This window comes from Crocuta crocuta, unplaced genomic scaffold (assembly GCF_008692635.1).
Source record: "Crocuta crocuta isolate KB4526 unplaced genomic scaffold, BGI_CrCroc_1.0 scaffold30, whole genome shotgun sequence".
NCBI classification, from domain to species: domain Eukaryota; kingdom Metazoa; phylum Chordata; class Mammalia; order Carnivora; family Hyaenidae; genus Crocuta; species Crocuta crocuta.
Window position 1 is genome coordinate 9,404,900 of NW_027528345.1, and position 18,059 is coordinate 9,422,958.

Sequence of the window (18,059 nt, forward strand, 5' to 3'; positions counted from 1 at the left end):
GACCTGTTCTGGGAGGTGAGGAAGAAAAGGCTTAGTCACAGCCTCACACTGTCCCTACCTCGGGTCAAAAAGACCCAAGAGTCCCTGTAAGTTGAACTCCATGCACTTGGGCCAGCCCTGCAGCCCTCTCCCCACAGCCGCCCGAGCTCATCACTCTTTAATGCCCCCAGTTCCCGTCTCCGCGCCCCTGGGAGTGGTGGGCTCAGCCGTTAGGGAGCCACAAAAAAAGGTGCTGAAGACTGAGTGCCACTCATCCGCTGACACACTACAACAGGCTACAACTGGGCCTCACCTGCTGGTGTTTCACAACCGCACCCTATTCTCACCCTTGGGCAAAGCTCCCCAGAGGGCGCCCGGGCAGGGCAGGCAGGACTACGAGTGACATGAGGCTAGAGCAGGCAGGGAAGATGCACTCCGACCCTGAGCTTTTCCATCTCCCCTCGAGTGGCCTCCTGTAGATCCAAGCTATCAGCTGAGGCGCCAGGTTCCTCTCTGGATGTGATTTTCCCTCGTCTCCCAAGCCAACCCACCATGCCCAACACTGTCCTCCTGTCTCCCGCGGCAGCAGGGAAAACCCGGGAGATGCATGTAGCTAGAATTCGACACAGGCTTCGTCTTCGTGTATTTATTCTCAGAACATACAAACTCATCTTCTCAGAGAATAAAAAACAGAAATTTCACTCAGTGACTTCAAGATGGACACAGCCAGCTCACCCTGTCCCCACAGCTACTAAAAAAATTCCCTGGGTGAGGGATGCCTAGAGTGCACAGCACCCCTTGGCACAGGGGCCGTGCACAGCTCTAAACAAGGCTCTCAACTTGTTTTATAATCCAAAAGGGCAAACAGCTGTCAAAATGACAGAGTCCAAGGTCCATATCCTCACAGTGCCAGATCCCCTGGGGTCATCTAGGGCAATGACACTGCTGCAACTTCCGCAGTCAAATCCGAGCCGAAGAGGTACCGTGCTGGCAGCCAGGTTTTTGTTCAGTCTGTGAGGCAATGCCAACTGGCTCCCCCCATGACTGGCAAGAGCTGATGGCCCAGTGCAATCCCAAAGCCCTCCGGTGGAGCAGAGCCAGGCCAGAATCTGTGTACTTGTTCTCCCTGGCGCCTAGAGCAGTTTCCTCTCCTTCTGCAGCCCCACACCCAGGCCTTCAGACCTGAGGGTTTGGGCCAAAGAGTCTGATTGTTTCCTAAGGCCCCATAAGAGTGAGGACCTGGAAAGAGAGATGGGAGGGTCCTGAAGAAAAGGCTTCAGAACATGCCCTTAAACTGATGGGAAGAGTGTTGTGTCAGGCAAAGATAGTCTCTTCCCGGCGCTTCTTGGTGAGGATGGTGCCTGGCTTGTGCTGGGCGTCTGGGTGGTTGGCCAGCTCTGGGGGGCAGGAGGACACTGGGCTCTCCAGGATGGCTTGCTTCAGCTCATAGAACACAGCAGAGTCCTCTTTGGTGAGGAAGGTGATGGCCACACCACTCTTGCCAGCTCGTCCCGTGCGACCAATGCGGTGGATGTAATCTGGGGGAGGGGGGGGGGGGGGGAGGGGAGTGCCACTGACGATACCAAGCCTCACTTCTAAAGGCATCCCCACCCCAGCCCACCTCCGAGCACAGTGCAGCCTGACTCCACAGTGCCCTCCCCACCACTAATGGTGGTCATCCTACCACACCCAGACTGACAGCAGTCCCCCTACACCCCAGAGACAGAGCTGTCCCAGGTGCTGGGACAACAAATCCATGGGAGATAAAGAGCAGAGCTCTTCCCACCGGGACAAGCAATCCGACTCAGAGCTGAAGGAATGGCAGCAAGAGCCTCCGGCTTCAAGTGGAATGAAACAAGGAGGCTCCCTTTACCTGGATGGAAGCTGCTTTCCCCTGCACTTACCTTCAATGTTTTTGGCCATATCATAGTTGACAACCATAGACACATCTTGGATGTCGATACCACGACCTGCCACATCTGTAGCCACCAAAATATCCTTGGCCCCAGCCTTGAGGTTGGACAGTGCAAATTCTCGCTGCTCCTGGCCTTTTCCACCATGCAGTGTGCAAGCATTGTACTGTTGGAAGAATGGCAAGGTGAGAAGAGAGCAGTGGGGTCATGGAAAGACACAGAAGGGCATGGAGACAGTGAGGGAAGGCTGCAGAGCAGCAGGGCAGAAGGGGAAGGGGGTAGGAGAGAGAATGAGTGCTACTGGAAGCAAGCAGAGAGAAGAGGTGAGCTGGAGAAACGGACAGGAGAGAAGAGGGTGTGCTGTGTAGGGGCAGAGTGAGGTCAAAGGTAAAGCCCTGGGAGCAGGGCCGGGGGAGAATAAAAATAGTGATAGTAATAAAGGTAAAGCAACTTGGGGGGAAGGGGCGTTGAGCCACACAGATGGAAAGTTATCAAAGAGAGAATGAGGCTGAGATGATGGCAGCAAGCAAGGGCCAAGATGCTTAAGGACCCTTGAAACACCAGGAGCAGCAGGTAAACTCCTTTACCAGGAGTAAAGGACACCGGTCACCCACATGTCCTTCCTGATCACATTACCCACTGTCCCAAACATATACAAGCACAAAGAACTTTGATCCACTATTCCATGGCCTCACATCTGGCCAGGATGCGTGTCTCAAAACCTGTCCCCAGCCCAACCCCCTTGAAGGAAGACCCAAGGCAGCTCTGGCTGCCACTGCTGGACTAGATAGGGGATCACAGCAACAGATCCCATTCCCTCAACCCCTCACACCACCCTTTTCCCTCTGGCCCCGACAATACTAGAGAGGTTCTAAAATGGGACAGAACTGAAAGGAAGAGCCTCAGAGGGGCCCTCTATTTTCAGAAAGCCCCAGCAAAGAGAGCAGACTTGGCTCTACCCTGCCAGACATACCCCCATCTTCTCCAGAGATTTGGCCAAAACATCACAGCCCTTCTTCTGGTTGACAAAAATGATAATGGGTGGATCAAAGCCTTGCTCCAAGATTGCCAGCAGCTTTTTCCTGGGGAGAAGAGGTAGAGGAGAAAAACGAGAGGCATACCTTTGAGTGAGATGCACACTCTGATCTACCAATACCAATTCCAGGACCTTTAATCCCATGGCATCCCATACAAGAAAACAGCAGCTCTTTAATATGGCAGAACATTTACCCTCTGTCATCCCTCATACAGAAAAAAGCCCCTTCTCCATCACGTTTTTCCTGGCTCAGCTGCCCCCATACCTCTTTTCTGACTCTGACATGAGGAAGACCTTCTGTTCCACACGTTCATGGGGCTTGCCTGCAGAGCCAATGTACACCACAGCGGGTCGCCGAAGGTAGCTCCGAGCCAGACGCTCCACCGCCGGGGGCATGGTAGCCGTGAACATGACTGTCTATGAAAACAGGAGGCTCAGCCCTGGGCCCAGGCAGACACCACCATATCCTCCATCACCACAGGAAGTGTAGCCTGGGCTAAAGAACCTAAAATGAGCCATGGAGTAAGCTCTAACAACCACTGCCTTAGGAAATTGTGTCCTTTGCCTTCCCACTTCTTTCCTCAGTACCTGTTCCCCAAGGTACTTTGCATTTTATGATGACAGGAAGGGCTGAGAGCATTTGCTGGCACCCATGGTGGGAGTAGCATGATGCCTTGGAACCACTTTCAAGGCCAAAGCCAATGGCTCCACTTCCAGGACTGCCAGAGGACAAGCTGATAAATGCGCTGTGGGCCCACCCAGGGCAAGAAGGGCCTCAGCGCAGCTTTGGCAACTTGCCCCCTTTCCCCAGCCTAAGGAATCAGCCTTACTTGGCGGTACTTGTGTTTTCCTGACTCAAAGTTGGCCAACATCTTCTCAGGGTCCTCAGCTTCATCTGTGTCCGGCTTCTGGTTGCTGACAGGCATGTGCTCTAGGATCTTCTGGACATCTGGCTCAAAGCCCATGTCAATCATCCTGTCTGCCTCATCCAGAACCACATAGGTACAGCGGCTCAGCACAAGGTAACGGTTCTCTAGCACATCAATCAGACGTCCTGGGGTAGCGATCACAATCTGGAAGGCACAGTGGAAACATACGCAGTTGCAGCATGTACCCCTTTCTTCTCCCTCCTGTGAACTGTCCACCCGCTCAGGCAACAGACCCTAATTCTAAGGAACTTGGACCCCAAACCTTCAGTTATGACTAGCGGCAAAGGTTCCTAAGAACTGGCACAGAATCACCTGTTGCCACCTTGGATTTTTCAGGGAACGAAAAGGTCTCCGAATAAGGTCCAGGAGTCAAACAGAAGAGGCAAAATCAGAAGGAACTTCCTTAGACGGAAGAGAGACTTAAGGGAAACTACGGAGAGGATTATATAAAGGGATTATGCCAAGAAGTTGCAAAAGTCTCAATTCCTGCATCAAATTTCTTATGGAAAGCTCTTTCTCTACCCTGAGGAGGCAACACATGAAGTCAGTGACGTGGTCCGGCAAAGTGAATGAGAACGAAGGCTTTGGATATGAATCTCAGCTCTGCTCATTGCCAGATGTGACTCTGAACAAGTTACTGACCTGAGCCTCAGCTTCACCTGTACAATGGAGGTCCACCACCTCTCTCTCTCATAGGGTTGTTGGTAAAGTTAATGATGTGCACAGTACAATACCTGGTTCATAAGTTCTCAATAAATAACACTACATACATAAAAACCAGTCCTTTACTTCATTTTACTGTACATCTATGGCAGAAACTAGAAACACAGCCCCAAACTGAGAGCCCTCAAACAGTGGGCTGGCTGCCCGCTAGGTGAACGAACCTCACAGCCCATGCGCAGCCTGAAGCCCTGGTCTTCTCTGGAGATGCCACCAATGACGGCCACAGTGCGGATGCCCAGTGGCTTCCCAAACTTGATGGTCTCTTCCTCGATCTGCTGAGCCAACTCACGAGTGGGGGCCAGGATGATGGCATAAGGGCCCTGGTCTGACTCTTCGATCCTACGGTAAATAGGGCATCCCACAGTTCCATGAGCTTTCATTCTCATCCAACCACAAACAGGAGCAAGAGAAAGTCACTCTTAAGGGCAGCTATGGAGATGGGGAGGGTGGTGGGAAAAGGATGCAAAGATCTCACTTAAAAATCAGAGACTCCAGGGTAGCCTCGTTCTTCAGGGAGTGGTCCTTGCCAACAAAATCACACACTTCTTGGATACCGTGACCCAATTAATCCCTAGTATCTGACCCATACTAAAGAAGGGGGCTTCTGATTGTAGACTTGAAAAGAAAACCAAATGCTCATTTACCACTGTGACCTTTCCCACCCAGCCAAACCCACTCCAACTGAGGCCTGCTGACCCCACCTGTCAATTTTGGGAAGAGTGGTGATCCAGACCAGCAATGGGATGAGGAAGGCTGCTGTCTTGCCGCTGCCGGTCTCAGCCACACCAATGATGTCACGATTCTGTAGCCCAATGGGAATTGCTTGACGCTGGATGGGCGTTGGTTCCTGCAGTGACCCAGAGAGAATAATGGGTCCAGATGGCGTTCAGCTACCCAAGCCGCTGCTGACAGAGTGGGCACACGGGCCAGCACAAGAGGAGGGCACCGGTTCACACCAAGGGACTCACAGTCCCCAAAGGCCAATACTTCCACCAGAAGGTGACAACATCACCTTAGTGCTCCCTGGCAGAAGAGGAACCAAACAGAGGAACAAAGGAACAAAGCTCTGTTCCCAAATTAAGTGTGTATCCCCTAGAACATGAGAGGGAACATGTCAGGTCTTCTGGGCCAAGCTGCCCCTCCTTACCTTGTAGCCACACTTATCGATGACCTCCAAGATGTGTGGGGGCAGAGAAGAGTCTTTCCAGGACCGGATGGGATTGGGGATCTTGCCACCTTTGGTGGTGATGCTGTAGTCCTCTCGGAAGATCCGCCAGTCCCTGTCCGTCATCTCATCTAACTTCTTCTGGGACCAGTGCCGATCATCCCAGCGCTGCTTGGCTTCCTTCTTACGGAGCTTGCGGAGTCTGGCCCTGGAGCAGGACGTGGGGAATAAGCGGGATCAGAGTCGTTCCTCCAGCTCCTTTCTGTGGGCTCCGGGCTCCGCCCAACCACCCCCAGCCCTGCCACTCACTCCTCCTGCTCCTTTTCTTCCAGTGTCCGCCTCTTCTCCATCAGGTCTCCGTAGAAACGTGATTGCTCTCGTTTCTGCTGCTTCAGGTCAATGCCTGCAATGAAGCCTCGCCCCAACAACTGCACCTGGTGCCGTTCTTTGTATCTGAGATGGAGACAGAGGTTTTTATAGCAGCAAGAAGGAAGGGCAGACTACTAATATGTACCAATATGGACACCTTCATAACCGGGGTCTTTCCTCACCCCGAGAGCTGGCTGACTACGCACTTACCAATTTCCCCACCCCAGAATCTTACTTCTCTTTCGGTAGCACCAGTCCTCTCCAGGAACTGCCTTAAAAGACCTAGCACGTAGGCCCATATCCACTCACAGCGGGTTGTAGTCGATGGACGTGTCCTCCGACGCATCCCACTCAAAGACAAACTTGCGGTCATTGAGATGCCTTGTTCGGCGCCGCTTCTTGATACCACCCAGATAACGCTCCTGCCCAGGGACGGAATGCAAAGCCTATGAAGCTCCAGGCCCACCCAGATCTCACACGCAGAGATCAGAATGGCCAAACAACTAAATCTCATTCTTGTGTGTGGTGTGGGAAATGAGTACAGAACCAAGGCCTGCACCTTAATGGCATGCAGCTCCTTGCTCTTATCCTTCTCCTCCCGGATCTTCTGCCGCCCTTCCTCATCCTCATTTCCATTGGTCTCCCGCTCCATCCTCTCCCTGCGCTCCCGACGTTCCCGTTCCTGAGGGTCTTCTGCAGATCAAGGAGAGCAAAGCTGCAGAAGAGCTCAGTGCAAGACAAAAGAGGGCACGGACAGGATCCAGACGACAGACGTCAAATGAGACGGGGGAGATTTACAATATAGGGGAAACAGAGACCTAACACAGAGATACTCTCATCAACTCCCCTATCCCTCCCTCTTCCAAACCCCAGAGCAAACAGGTTTCTGGCTCTCCTGAGTGACACTACAATCCCAGTCCATCCTCTCCTACCCCTTCTAGGGGCCACACAGGGGAGGAAAACGAACCCAACATTTTCCTGCCCAAGTCCTGGAACTGTTTCCGTTTCTTGCGCTCTTCTTCAAGCATCCTCTGTCGCTCCTCCACCTCCTGCTGTCGTCGCTTTAGGGCTTCAGCCTCTCGTTCCGCTTTGGAGAGGAACTTGGGCTACAAAATAGATTGGAACTGTAAACAAAGGATCTAGGAGCAGGGCATGATCGCATCGTTGATGAGGAGACAGCAGGGAGCACGACAATATTTGCTCAGGCATTACACCTGTTAAGGAAACACAGATAGGATCGCTATGGCCCAAACTGTGCCCTCCTCAAAATTCCTATACCGAAGCCCTAACTCCTAGTACATGAGAATATGACTACATTTGGATAGAACCTTTAAAGAGGTGATTAAGGTAAGATGAAGCTCTTTGGGTGGACCCTAAACCAGGCTGGCTGGTTTTTTTCTCTTATAAGAGAAAATTTGGACACAGAAAGACACTGGGGCATGTCCGCATAGAGGGATGACCATGTGAGGACAGAGAAGACATCCAGCCCCAAGCCACGGAGAGAGGCCTCAGAAGAAAACCACCCTACCGACACCTTGATCCCGGCTTCTAGCCTCAAGAACTGTGAGGTTAATTTCTGTTATGTCGCTCAGCCTGCAATGTTCTGTTACAGCAGCCCAGGCAGCTAACACACACCCTCGAGTCTCACCTTAGCCTCAGCTTCTTCCTCAGCCTTCTTCTTGGCCAGAAGTTCCTCCAGGGATAATGGCTGAGCCTGAATATAAAAAACAGGACTTCAGTCCATAAAGACTCTCTCCCTCTGAAGATTTACAATGTAGAACTTGAACTGAAGAGGAAGATGAAAGAAATCCGTCCTCTCCTTTACCTTAGGTTTCTTATCACCATGTTCATCCTCTTCGTCCTTCTTAGAGTCTCTGTCTTTCCGAGATTTAAAATCTTTTCCTCGGCCAGGAGATAAGCTTTAAGGAAAAGGAACAGGAAAGATCCACATCGCTATCTTACCCTCATCCAGGCTGAACCACAGAGAGGATGGAAGTTTTCCCATGACTCAACAAGACCGGCTTCTGGCCATCCATCACGCCCTGAAGCTCCCTTTGCAGGCCTGGTCGCTCTGCCTGCTCTGACACCTAATGATGGCTCTGTCTTGGCCCCATTCTACCTGACTCTCCTTTTCCAAGACTAATCTCTTCTAACAAGATTGCCTTCACTACTGAGGGCAAAAATATCTCATCAAATGGCAGGCGGACACTGGAAAAAAAAAAAAGTCCTGCTTAACTTTATAACACACAATGAATTTTGTGGACAAGGTCTCCCACCATCCACCCTTCCCAGATCCTGCTCTGTATGGTCCTTCCCCATGCTTCCTTCCTACCAGTGCCAGCGATGGTTTCCCCACCGCTACTACAAGCCCAATCTACGAGAGGTCTCAAACACCCCCACCCCCGTGTTTGTTATGGGAACTGTGTTCTTTGCCCTGAATTCTAACCTGCATACTCAGGGCCTAATAAAAACAAAGCTTCTAGGGGAAAGAGATCAAGATACTGGGGTATTAGGCCATCTCAACAAATATATGTTGTTTATCTTGGGTAGATATCTGAATGGTCCAATGGAACTTAGGGACTGTTTTGCAGGCTGGTGACCCTCTCAAACTAATTTCTAACTTTTAAGAACAAATTGACCCTCAAATGGTTGCGACTTCAGTAACTGGTTACAGTTTCTAAGGATATAAGCTTTCTAAAAATGACAGCTCTGCAGCAACTACCAGTAGGAACTGCTAAGAACAACTGACTTTCCCATGAGCCTGAGCCAGGTCAGAGGCAGAGAGGAAGGCTTTCTCCTAAGCCCACTCCCATTCCCTCAGGTACCTGGATCGTTTACGGTCCTTGTCCCGTCGGTGCCCATCCTTGTCCCGGTCTCGGTCCTTCTTATTCCGATCACGCTCCTTATCCCGTTCTCGTTCTTTGTGCCTTCGCTCTCTGAAGACAGCAAATTTAAGAAATCACGTGGTATTTCCAGGATATTCAGGTTCACTGCAGCCATAAGAAGGTTCTCGTGCTCTCTCTCTTTTTTTTTAATGTTTATTTACTTATTTTTTTGAGAGAGAGCAAGCATAAACAAAGGAGGGGCAGAGAGAAAGACAGAGATACAGAATCTGAAGCAGGCTCTCTATCAGCACAGAGCCCAATGCGGAGCTCGAACCCACGAACCGTTGAGATCACACCCCGAGCCAAAGTTGGACGCTTAACTGAGTGAGCCACCCAGGTCCCCCTCTCATGCTCTTTTCTCCATAAAGCAGCATTTAATTTTTTTTTTAACGTTTATTTTTGAGAGAGAGAGGAGACAGAGCATGAGCAGGGGAGGAACAGAGAGAGGGAGACACAGAATCAGAAGCAGGCTCTAGGCTCTGAGCTGTCAGCACAGAGCCTGACGTGAGGCTCGAACCCATGAACTTTGAGATCATGACCTGAGGTGAAGTTGGATGCTTAACCAACTGATCCATCCAGGAGCCCCACAAAGCAGCATTTTACAAATTGGGGAATGTGTCTCTAGGGAAAGCCAAGAGGGAATTCTAAGAAAGTCTTCTAGATCAGAGTTGTACTGCTAAGCATTAATGGCAATGATAGGCCATGGCCTATGTGAACAGAAAAACTATCTTCCTCGATCACCTGGACCTTCATCCTACAAGTTCCCTCTTAATTTTTAAGAGCTTCTGGGTCACTAGGTGTAGAGAAATATGTGAAAGACCTAGTGTCCTAATACTGGAGGCATCAGAGGAACCAAGAATGAAGAAGTTTGAAATGTGCTCTCCTTTCCCATAGTTACTTTACCTTTCTGTAGACTTGGAACGGGAACGGGAGCGAGAACGGCTACCTCCTCGACGCCTATCCCTTGAACGATGCCGTTTCCTATCTTTAGATGGGGAAGACTTCCGGTCCCGGTCTCTATCCCGCTCTCTGTCAGGAGTCCGAGATCGCTTTCTTTCCTCCTTGGAAGGTGATGCATCACGGTCCTTTTTGTCAGCCAGCTCTCCTGCCATCTGTCATGGATAAGAGGTATACTTATTATGTACTATGTACTACTCTAAACGTGTGTATCATCACAAAACAACCCTCTCAGGTAGTTACACAGGAATGCCTACTTTATAGACGAGGAAATGGAAGCTCAGGTATATAAAGTAACTTGCCTGAGGACATACAGGTGGTAAGTGACAGAGTGCCAGGCATTCTGGCTCCAGAGACCCATTCTTATTCAGTATACTATACTATCCCTCTGTGATTCCTTTTTGTATACACATATGTTAATTTCCAAAAGTATATAATGAATATATCTTATTTTTATAATTAAACTGTAAGAGTATGAAAAGAAATGTTAGTGAATGAACAGTGTACTAGCTACCTCTAGAAACATCCTTTACTGCTTATCTTAGGACTCTGCCAGCGCACTGGGATCAGTCAACACATATATGGCTAACGGAGGTAAGTTCTCTTGAGCTCATGAGGAAAACTCAAAAGAGGAATAAAAGAGTTAATTTTGAGATTTGGGATTATAATCAGTATCTCAAAGAAAACTTAAATTTAAATGGGGAAACAAACTCACTTTCACTCAGACTAAAAGAAATGTACTTCTCATTATACAATGGGAAAAATTTGGTGAAGGGTACACAGAACCTTTATGCATTTTTTGGGTAACTTACTGCGAATCTATAATTATTTCAGAAAAGAAAGGTAGGTTCCAAAAACTAAAGGTCACAGACATCCTTACTAACACTTCGACACTTCCTATTCAGATTCTCATAGCCTTGACCTTTACCCAGTCCTATGAAAGGTTTGAGCAGGAATTTGTTGCATTACCCTCCTGCCTGGGGGACACTGAACACCATGTCACACTGTCAACTGGCCTTCAAACTACAAAATCCACTTCAGCCAGGGGCTAAAATGACAGTAAGTCTGAATCTACCTCTACCCCATCACCATCATCATCATCCATCCCTAAGACTCAGGATACATTTCTCAGAACTTATTCTACCCCCAAATGGTTCAGTTCTCCAGACTTTCTCTTACAATCTCTCTTCCTCATGTAATTTCCTGCCATATATCTTTAAGAAAGGAGAATGTGTAAAGAAAAATGAACAAGTAGCACTTTCATCTTATCTCATAATTGTCTGAGAAATGACTAAATGTTCTATCAGTACATCATGCAATTATACTTGTGTCTCTTCTACTCAGAACCCTAAGAAAACAATCCAGAAGAGAAGTATCTTCTCTGAACATCACTCATTCTCTCAACAAATATTCCCTAAGCACCTGGTAGGTGCCAGAAACTGTTCCACCTACTAGAGATATAGCAGTAAACAAAAACAAAGTCTCTGATCTCATAACACTGAAATTCCAATGCAGTAGATGACGGGCAGAATAAAAGAATTTCAAATAGTAAGGAGAAGTAATAAACAAAATAAAACAGGGTGGACATGATGGCAGGGTGGGGAGGTAGAAACGAGCGAGAGAGGGCTCAGGAAAGAATTTTTTAGATGACATGTAAACTGAGACTTGAATGATGAGAAAGAAGCCTGGAAAGACCAGGGAAAAGATCTTCCTGGGTAGAAGATTCAGCAAGTACTAAGGCACTGGGGTAAGAACTAGCTCAGCACCTTTGCCAGTTAAAAACAGACTTGTGTGGCTGAGTGACAGTGACCCAGGGGAAAGATTGATTCAAAGTGAGTTCAGGGAGATAGGCTAGAGTCAGATCATGGAAATGTGTTTTAGGCCCAGGTAAAGGAACCTGGATTTCACTCTCACAACAGGAACCTTAAAGGATGTTAAACAGGGAAGTGATGTGATCTAATTCTACATTTTTTTTTCAAAAATTTTTTTAATTTTTTTTTTTTTTTTAATTTCTGAGAGAGAGAGAGGTAGCGTGAGTAGGGGAGGGTCAGAGAGGGAGATACAGAATCCGAAGCAGGCTCCAGGCTCTGAGCTGGCTGTCAGCACAGAGCCGGATGCAGGGTTCGAATCCACGAACCATGAGATCATGACCTGAGCCGAAGTCGGATGCTCAACCGACTGAACCACCCAGGCGCCCCTAATTTTACATTTTAAAAGAATTTGGTGACTTGAAGGAAAATAAAGAATAGGGAGGCAAGAGTAGAAACAGAACCAGCAGTCTAGGCAACAGATGATGGTCTCTTGTTCTAGGAAACTGGCAATGGAGATGGAGAGAAGTAGTGAGCTTCAGGATATACTTGGGAGGAAGAAGAGACAGGACTTACTGATGGAAGCGAGAAAGAGAAAGAGGAGACACAAAGTTAGCTCCTAAATTTATGGTTTGACCGACCTAATGGTTCATGATGCCATTAGTGTGACCAGAAATGACTGGGGAAGAAGAGATTTAGGAGAAAATAAAAAGTTTCATTTTGAAGATGCAATTCTGGAACTCAGAAGAACCTGGAGACAAAAACTTGAGTCATCACTATATAGATGGCTTTTAAAGCCACAGAACACTAAATAATATTACCTAAGTAGGCAGTATAGTTAAGGAAGCAAATAAAAGAGAACCAGGATTGAGCTCTGGAACACTGCAACATTTAGAAGTCAGGCAAACGAGCCAGAGAAGACTGGAAAGAAGCAACAGCATTAAGAGGGCAAAAAAAGTTAAGGATGACATCACAGAAGCCAAAAGTGTGTTTCAAGGAGGGAGTGGTTAACTGTGCCAAGTGGAAAACGACTAGGAGATAGAGGAGTGACCCCTGCATTTGGAAAAATGGAGATGATTGGTGACCTTGACAAGAACGGTTTTGATGGCATGGAGGAAGTAGAAGCCTGAGTGGAGTGAGTTTAGAAGAGAATGAGAAGTGAGAATAAGGAAACAATAAATACAAACAACTTTTATTACAGGTTCTACTTATCTCAAGGCCAGATAACCAGGCCCACCCTAAGTCATCCCTTCTCAGCAGCCTTCTTTGCAAACCTCCAGGTCTTTGAGTTCCTCAGTTCTTGCAAGGTAGGGACAAATTTTTTTTTTCATTCAGTTAAGTATTTATCAAGTGTCTACAATATGCAAAGCACCTTGCTAGACTCCGTATTGAATCACAAAAGGAAATTAGTAAGATCCTGTCCAAAAAAAAAAAAAAGTTACAGAACAATAGAGGGTATGTGGCACTTACCAAGATGAAGAAGGCTCAGATGAAGTATTATAGGAATTCAAAGAAGTTTCCTTTCATTTGCAAAAGAAGATTTGGAAAGATCTGTAGAGGAAGTGGCTCTTGAGCATTTAAGTATAGGTAGAATTTGAAGATGTGTAATTGAGGGTGCGTAAAAGTCATCCCCAGCAAAAGAAATAATACAGGAGGCGCAGAGGCGGGAAAGCATGACTGGTTCTGGGAGAAAAGCCAGCGTTCCAGTTTGGCTGGAGCAAGGCATACTCGAAACATGAAGGAATGAGGTCGGATGGAGGGTATCATAGGTGCTGTGCTCATGGGCATGGGCAAAGGTCTGGCCCGTAACATCGTCCAGGGACCTGGCCTGTGTCCCCAGGAGTCAACACTCCGCCCTGGGGCCCGCGCCCCTTCGCTCCAGCCCGCCAGAGCTCTCTGCCCCTACCCTGAGGCGTTCTTCCCCGCCTCGTCCCGGGGGCAGGGGCCATTGCCGTGCCCCCACTCTCGCCCTCTCTGCAAGCTCCTGGGAACCGCCTCCATCGTTCAGGACTCACCACTCTTGAGTCTGAACCGCCCAACGCGGCCTCAACGTCGCCGAACAGTCGCCATCTTTCCCGTTTCCTGGTCGCCGAGATGCATCCCTGGCCGCTTGGCAAGCTGGGAAGGTGAGTTCCTAGTGCCCGGCGGCGCGGGCCGACATTAGAGGCCTGAGAACTACTAATCCCATAACGCACCGCGCGAGGGCCAGCCCCCGGTCGCGGGGTCGGCTGGGCAATGTGGTTCGCCAAACATCCGAGTTTGTGGGACAGTTTTCCGTGGGTTTGCTTCCGCCAAAAGGTTCTCTCACTACACAGTTTTCCTACAATATGCTGGTTTTCCTAGACTATCGTGGCCTATGGCCTAAGGGCTTCCTTAGCTATCAATAGCGCTTAATTATAACTAACAACTACAGTAACAACAAATACTGGATCGTTTGTGGAAGTGTTTTTTTATAAAAACACTTATAAAAATTCTTATAAAAATAAGAATCTGTGAGATAGATTAGTCCCATTTTACAGACACACAAATTAAAGGTTAGGTTACAGGAGTAGCCCAGTATTTCAGAATGGGGGGGGGGACAATTCATTGTGTGGGACTGTCCAGAATTTGGAACGACATTTTAGCAACTTTGGCCAGGCAGTAACAATCTCCAGTTATTGCGGCAACTAACAATGAGCCCATACTTGGATTACAGAGTCCTCCCGGAAGGATGGTATTGCCTGGGCTGTGGCCCCTGTTTTCTCAACACTCCGAATAGGACCCTGGCTTCTTCATTTTCTTGGCCTTTAGAATCTGGCCAGTGGACTATTTCCGTATTTTTGCTTGTTTCTTCCTTCTAGTCCCCCGTCTTCAGATCCACTGAGATTTCTTTACCCCAAATTTTATGTTTACTTCGTTTCTCTTTGGTCTTATGGCTAATAATTCACCAACCCTACTTCCCCCCACCCAAGAAAAGAAACCCCAAACGTTGCAACTTCTTGAATGCTTTAGATAGATACGCTTAAGTGTCTAATACCCTCTTTCTTCTCACTTTCCCATCATTAGCCTTTTGGTTTCAATACCACATGGCTGTGGATCTGCCTTTTCTCTCTGAATGTATGTTTAGTTCTCTTCAGAGTCTCAGCATAGACTCAAATAATTCTAAAATCCTGCACATCACCCACAATGGCCCAAAGTAATCCAGGAGAAACTCGAGCTTCTGCTCTTAGAACTCTGCAGCCTTTCACTTGGCTACTTTTACCCTAGAGAAAGAGCCAAAGGGAGATCTAGTCGGAGCACGTCGGAGATCTAGTAGATGTAATGCATGAAGTGAACACTAGAGGGCTCTCCATTCACAGAATGGAACTTTAAAAAGACCAAAAGTGTAGACTTTAAGAGCAGCAGCTACTAGTAAGTACTGAGAATTTTCAAATGTCCAACTCTGTGCTGGGCACTTAACCTAACATTACTTATTTAACTTATTTCTCATAACAGTATGAGCAGGTATTACCATCATTTTACTGATTAATTATGCCTTCAAGTGGCGCCTGGGTGGCTCAGTCGGTTAAGCATCCGACTTTGCCTCAGGTCATGATCTGACGGGTTCGTCGGAGCCCGCGACGGGCTCTGTGCTGACTGCCAGCTCAGAGCCTGGAGCCTGTTTCAGAGTCTGTGACTCCCTCTCTCTCTGACCCTCCCCTGCTCATGCTGTCTCTCTCCCTCTCTCAGAAATAAATAAAACATTAAAAAAAAATTTTTTTTTAAATTATGCCTTCAATGGCAACAAAGTTAAAAGAATGAAGCCCACATTCAACTCCAGGTTCATTTAACTTCAGAATCCATGCTCTTCCCCTAATTTCTAGAGTACTACTCTTCTTTAAAGATGAGTCGATTGAGATCCAGAAAGATGATGAAGTTTGTTCAAGTTCATAGTGGCAGAGTTGGTGCACAACTTTCTCATCATACATGTAAGACATTGTGCTTAGGGCTGTCCGGGTGGCTCAGTCGGTTAAGCGTCAGGACTCTTGATTTTAGCGCAGGTGATGATCTCACAGTTCATAAGATTGAGCCCCGCATTGGGCTCAGTGTTGACAGCTCAGAACCTGCTTGGGATTCTCTCTCCTTCTTTCTCTCTCAAAATAAATAAACATTAAAAACAAAAAGACATTAGCTTAAAAGATGCTCATATGCTTTCTCTTGCCCTGCTAGTGCTTTCACAAACATGCATCTTTGGAGATAGAGACAGAGGGACTATGTTGTAGCAAGGGCCAAAGGTAGAGTCTCCTATTTAGGTTCAACATGACTAGCAATAAGGAGCCGATGGGAATATAGTTAACATTGAGGCCCAATAGGGGCCTGATTCTATTACTTACTAAAATCTATTATTACTTATAATCCTGATTCTATTACTTACTAGCTACGATCATGCAAGTTATATAGCATCTCTTACTTTTCTATTTCCTCATTTACAAAATAAGGACCATGATATTTCTTGCCTCACAGGATAGGATAGCAGTAAAAAAAAAAAAAAAAAAAAAAAAGTGCAGGCTCTGGAGTCTGGCTGCCTGGATTTGTATCCAGATTCTATCGTTTTCTAGTTGTGTGATCTTGGGCATAGTAACTAACTTCCCTGAACTCAGTTTCCTTGCCTGTAAAATGAGGTAGATAATATCCCATAGGGTTATCACAGAAATAAGTAACATAGAAAGAACTCATAAGTGGGCCACCTCAATGCCTAAGTCGGTTAAGCAGCCGACTTCAGCTCAGGTCATGATCTTGCTGTTTGTTAGTTCAAGCCCCGCATCAGGCTCTGTGCTGACAGCTCAGAGCCTGGAGCCTGCATTGGGCTTCTGTGTCTCCCACTCTCTGCCCCTCCCTCCATTTCAAAAATAAATCAACATTGAAAAAAAGAAGAAATAGCTATTATCATTTATAAGGTTAAATGTGATAATGTAGATAAGCTCTCAGCACAGTTCTGAGTCCATAGTAAGTGCTCAGTACATAGTTACTTTTATTTCCGGCACACTATGTAACTTGGGAAAATGTTTCTGAGAGGAAGGGATGTTAAGGCCCCTGAACTGTCATCAACAGGCAACAGAACCCGGAGGTGAAGAAAGCAGAAGACATTACCTCCCCTTGAACTCGGAGACAACCATGACCTCAGGAACCTCCCCTCAACCTGGGCTTCAGTCTGTCCCACCTTCTGCAGGGGCCGGAATCTCAGCAGCTTGGATCCTCTACTGATGATTTCACTGAACCTTGTCTTTCTTCTCAGGACTTTCTAGGGCAATGTTTCTCAACCAGGAGTGATTTTGGCCCAAGGGCCACTTAGCAGTATCTGGAAATGCTTTTGGTTTCGAGAACTGACGGGGGAGGGGGGGGGATCAAGGTCCTACTGCCCTCTAGCAGGTGGAGGACAGAGATGCTGCTAAATATCTTCCAATGCACCAGACAGGATCCAGCATCAAAGTATTATCTAGTCTAACATGTCATTAGTTCCAGGGCACCTGGGTGGTGTCAGTTGGAGTGTCTGACTTCAGGTCAGGTCATGATCTCACGATTCGTGGGTTCGAGCCCTGTGCTGACAGCTCAGAGCCTGGAGCCTGTTTCAATTCTGTATCTCTCTCTCTCTCTGCCCCTCCCCCACTCACACTCTGTCTCTCAAAAATGAATGTTAAAAAAATTAAATGTCATTAGTTCTAGGGCATCTAGGTAGCTCAGTCAGTTAAACGTCCGACTCTTGATTTCAGGTCAGGTCATGATCTCACGGTTTGTGGGTTAGAGCCCTGCATTGGGCTCTGCACTGATGGCATGGAGCCTGCTTGGGATTTGCTCTCTCTCCCTCTCTCTGCCTCGCTCTCAAAATAAATAAACATTAAAAAAATGAAAATAAAATGTCATTAGTTCCAAGGTGGAGAAACCCACCCTAGGGCTAAGGAGATCTTCATAGGCTTATTGGACTTGGGTAAGGTTTGGGTCAGGTAGTGCGTTGGGGGAAAGGGAGATCCTTGTTGGAGATGTCAGAGAACAGCGGAAGCAGTCACTATGCAACCCACAGAAGGGGCCCCAGGATAGCTCTTTCCTCGTTATCAAAGACCAAACAAAGGGAACAGAGAAAGAAACAAAGAAAACAGAGCCAACTTCTTTATATGTGTTATATTTTTCATTAATAAATAGGTTTTCTTCTTTAAACACAGAACATATAACAGATTGAAACACTCCCCCCTCCCCCCAATTCCAAAGACAAGAGTCTATAAAACAAATGCCAGCTGTACTGCCCTAAGGGCAGAAAAAGTCTGGTGACCCCCACCCAGCC

At 47.6% G+C, this 18,059-nt stretch overlaps 1 protein-coding gene across 1 annotated transcript; it reads right to left on the bottom strand.

Moving 5' to 3' along the window:
* Positions 1-610: 610 nt before the first annotated feature.
* On the bottom strand, positions 611-13,872 carry DDX23 (DEAD-box helicase 23). The gene is made up of 17 exons (XM_077753291.1): positions 13,780-13,872; positions 9,903-10,111; positions 8,940-9,050; positions 7,940-8,033; positions 7,763-7,828; positions 7,082-7,220; positions 6,674-6,807; positions 6,424-6,536; positions 6,055-6,198; positions 5,728-5,953; positions 5,282-5,427; positions 4,742-4,919; positions 3,759-4,001; positions 3,194-3,345; positions 2,866-2,974; positions 1,884-2,058; positions 611-1,517 (listed from the first exon to the last, which is right to left on the bottom strand). Exons 2-17 carry the CDS (start codon positions 10,109-10,111, stop codon positions 1,294-1,296), a joined length of 2,463 nt encoding a protein of 820 aa, XP_077609417.1. The 5' UTR covers positions 13,780-13,872; the 3' UTR covers positions 611-1,293.
* Between the last annotated feature and the right edge of the window lie 4,187 nt (positions 13,873-18,059).

What these genes read in the sequence shown, in the direction of transcription:
- DDX23 (XM_077753291.1), bottom strand. Translation starts at nt 10,111, where the DNA reads ATGGCAGGAGAGCTGGCTGACAAAAAGGACCGTGATGCATCACCTTCC. An exon ending in AGGAAGAAGCTGAGGCTAAG is followed by an intron (nt 7,221 to 7,762) that starts GTGAGACTCGAG and finishes TCTATTTTGTAG; the next exon opens with CCCAAGTTCCTCTCCAAAGC. An exon ending in AATCTCTGGAGAAGATGGGG is followed by an intron (nt 2,059 to 2,865) that starts GTATGTCTGGCA and finishes TTCTTCCAACAG; the next exon opens with TACAATGCTTGCACACTGCA.